The following is a 2,305-nucleotide window of genomic DNA, read 5'->3' on the forward strand; positions in this document are numbered from 1 at the left end:
GCCTCTCGCCGGCCTCCCGTGCGTCCTTATGCGGCTGCCCCCAGCCGTGTGCCCAGGACGCTCCCAGCAGGTCAATGGTTCTCCCCTCCAACTTTAGTCTGAGGGGCTCCCCGACACGATCCTGCCGGGGTGTGCTCTGTGGGGGTAGCGGGAGGGCCCCAGCTTCGGGGTGGGGCCTGGGAGGACGGGACTGACCCTGGGCAGGGCTGGGGCCCATTTTCAAAAGCCAAGATCCGGCCAGACCTCCCCCAAGTGTTCTTCAATAGGGGAGCCATCGCTGGACTCCAGGGGTGACAGGACCGCTGCTCCCCGGAGCACCGCCTTGGGACACGGAGGGCCCCTGGCGCCTGGGAGTCGGAGCTGCGGTCGGGGGCGGGTCCGGGCATGACCTTTCGTTACCCCGATCGGCGCCAGGTCGGACACCGACTCCTCCTCCAGGAAGCCGGCAGAGCGGCCGATAAGCTGCGGCCGCCCCCCACCCCCACCCCCTCCAGCCGCTTCCTCCCAGCGGCTGTGGCCGCTGTTTACCCGAGGGCCCGAGGGATTTGCATGGGGCCCCGCGGGGGAGCCGCTTCCTGGCCAGCGGGCCTTGGGCGCAGCGGGGCCGGGACCAAGCCCTGCCTGTGGGCGGCCTCGACAGGCGTAAGACCACTCAAAGGAAAGGTCTCAGTGGGCATCGGGAGGCCGGAATCGTCTCAGATTCTCCCTTTGCAGGGACAGCGACCTGCATGCCGAACGCCGCCCCCAGCCATGGACTGCGGCCCGCCCAGCCCGCAGCCTGCAGCGCCTCGCGCCCCCGGCCCGTGCGTGATCGCGCCTGTGCGCGCCGCGCTGCGTCTCCGTCGCCGCGTGTGCCTCCTGCGCAAGCGCCGTCTGCTGCTTCCCAGCGCGGGGTCGCTGGACGCAGGGCTCCGGGCGCCGCACGCCGGAGCCGACCAGCCGCGCTTCTTCACCTTCGACGGCGCCGCGGAGCTGGCCTCGAGGGCACCGCGCAAGAGGCGGAGGCGTAGCCGCATGGTGCTGTACCCAGAGAGTTCGCGCAAGTACCTGCCACGCGCAGAGCACCGGAGCCGTGCGCAGCACTGCTTGCTGCTGCTCGTGGCGATCGTGGGCTTCCAGGTGCTGAACGCCATCGAGAACCTGGACGACAACGCGCAGCGCTACGACCTCGACGGGCTGGAGAAGGCGCTGCAGCGCTCCGTGTTCGGGCAGCCGGCAGCCGTGGGGCGCATCGTGGCGCTGCTGCGGGACTACCTGGCCACGCACGTGCACAGTCGCCCCCTGCTCCTGGCGCTGCACGGGCCCAGCGGCGTGGGCAAGAGCCACGTGGGCCGCTTGCTGGCGCGCCACTTCCGCGCCGTGCTCGGCGACGGGGAGCTAGTGCTGCAGTACCACGCGCGCCACCACTGCCCGGAGTCGCGTGCCACGCAGGCCTGCCGCGAGGAGCTGGCGCGGCGCGTGGCCGACGTGGTGGCGCGGGCTGAGGCCGAGGAGAAGACGCCGCTGCTGGTGCTGGACGAGGTGGAGGCCATGCCGCCCGCGCTCCTGGACGAGGTGCACGGCTTCCTGCAGCCGCAGCGCTCACACCAGTTCCACAGCGCCATCTACCTGCTCCTCAGCGGCGCGGGCGGTGGTGAGGTCACGCGCTTCGTGCTGCAGAACGCCTCCCGCGAGCTGGCCCGGCGGCCCGACGCGGGCCAAGGAGCCGACGCGGAGGAGGAGCTGCGCGCCAGCCTGGGAGCGCTCCTGGCCCGCGAGCACCCCCTGTGGAAGGCCGCAGCCATTGTGCCGTTCCTGCTGCTGGACAAGTGGGACGTGGTCAACTGCTTCCGGGAGGAGATGGCGGGGGAGGGCTTTTTTCCTGAGCAGGCCCGCGCCGAGCACCTGGCGGCGCAGCTCAGCTACTACCGCGTGTCTGGCCGCGAGTACGCCATCACTGGCTGCAAGCCGGTGGTAGCCAAGGTGAACCTGTTGTAGTGTGGGTGCAGCTGGACTCGGAGACCTTAGCGGCCACTTAGGGGCGTTTGGGACGGTGCTGGCAGCAGGGCTGACCATCCCTGTGGACTCAGCCCAGGCTACTGAGATTGTTAATAAAACTGTGTATGGATGCGCCATTGGCGTGGCACTCAGAGCTAGGCAGACTCGGGGGGGGGGGGGGGGGGGGCAAGGGGCCCCCATCTGTCAGTGTCCCTGAGTGTGGACATGGTCCAGGAGATGCCATGCATTCTTAAATGACCCAGAAGGTGGGCAGTCTGCCTGTCCCATGTCACAGAGGAGGCTCTTATGGTGAGTGGCCCCTGCTCAC

At 69.7% G+C, this 2,305-nt stretch overlaps 1 protein-coding gene across 1 annotated transcript; it reads left to right on the forward strand.

The window, feature by feature from the left end:
* Window positions 1-750: 750 nt before the first annotated feature.
* On the forward strand, window positions 751-1,977 carry TOR4A (torsin family 4 member A). Its single transcript, XM_007946976.1, has one exon. It carries the CDS (start codon window positions 751-753, stop codon window positions 1,975-1,977), a length of 1,227 nt encoding a protein of 408 aa, XP_007945167.1.
* Window positions 1,978-2,305: the final 328 nt, after the last annotated feature.

The sequence above is a fragment of the Orycteropus afer genome, unplaced genomic scaffold (genome assembly GCF_000298275.1).
Source record: "Orycteropus afer afer isolate SDZICR_OR568_19922 unplaced genomic scaffold, OryAfe1.0 scaffold00174, whole genome shotgun sequence".
Taxonomy (NCBI): Eukaryota; Metazoa; Chordata; class Mammalia; order Tubulidentata; family Orycteropodidae; genus Orycteropus; species Orycteropus afer.

Bases quoted from the DNA above. Each gene is read 5' to 3' on its own strand.
- TOR4A (XM_007946976.1), top strand. From the start codon at position 751: ATGGACTGCGGCCCGCCCAGCCCGCAGCCTGCAGCGCCTCGCGCCCCC.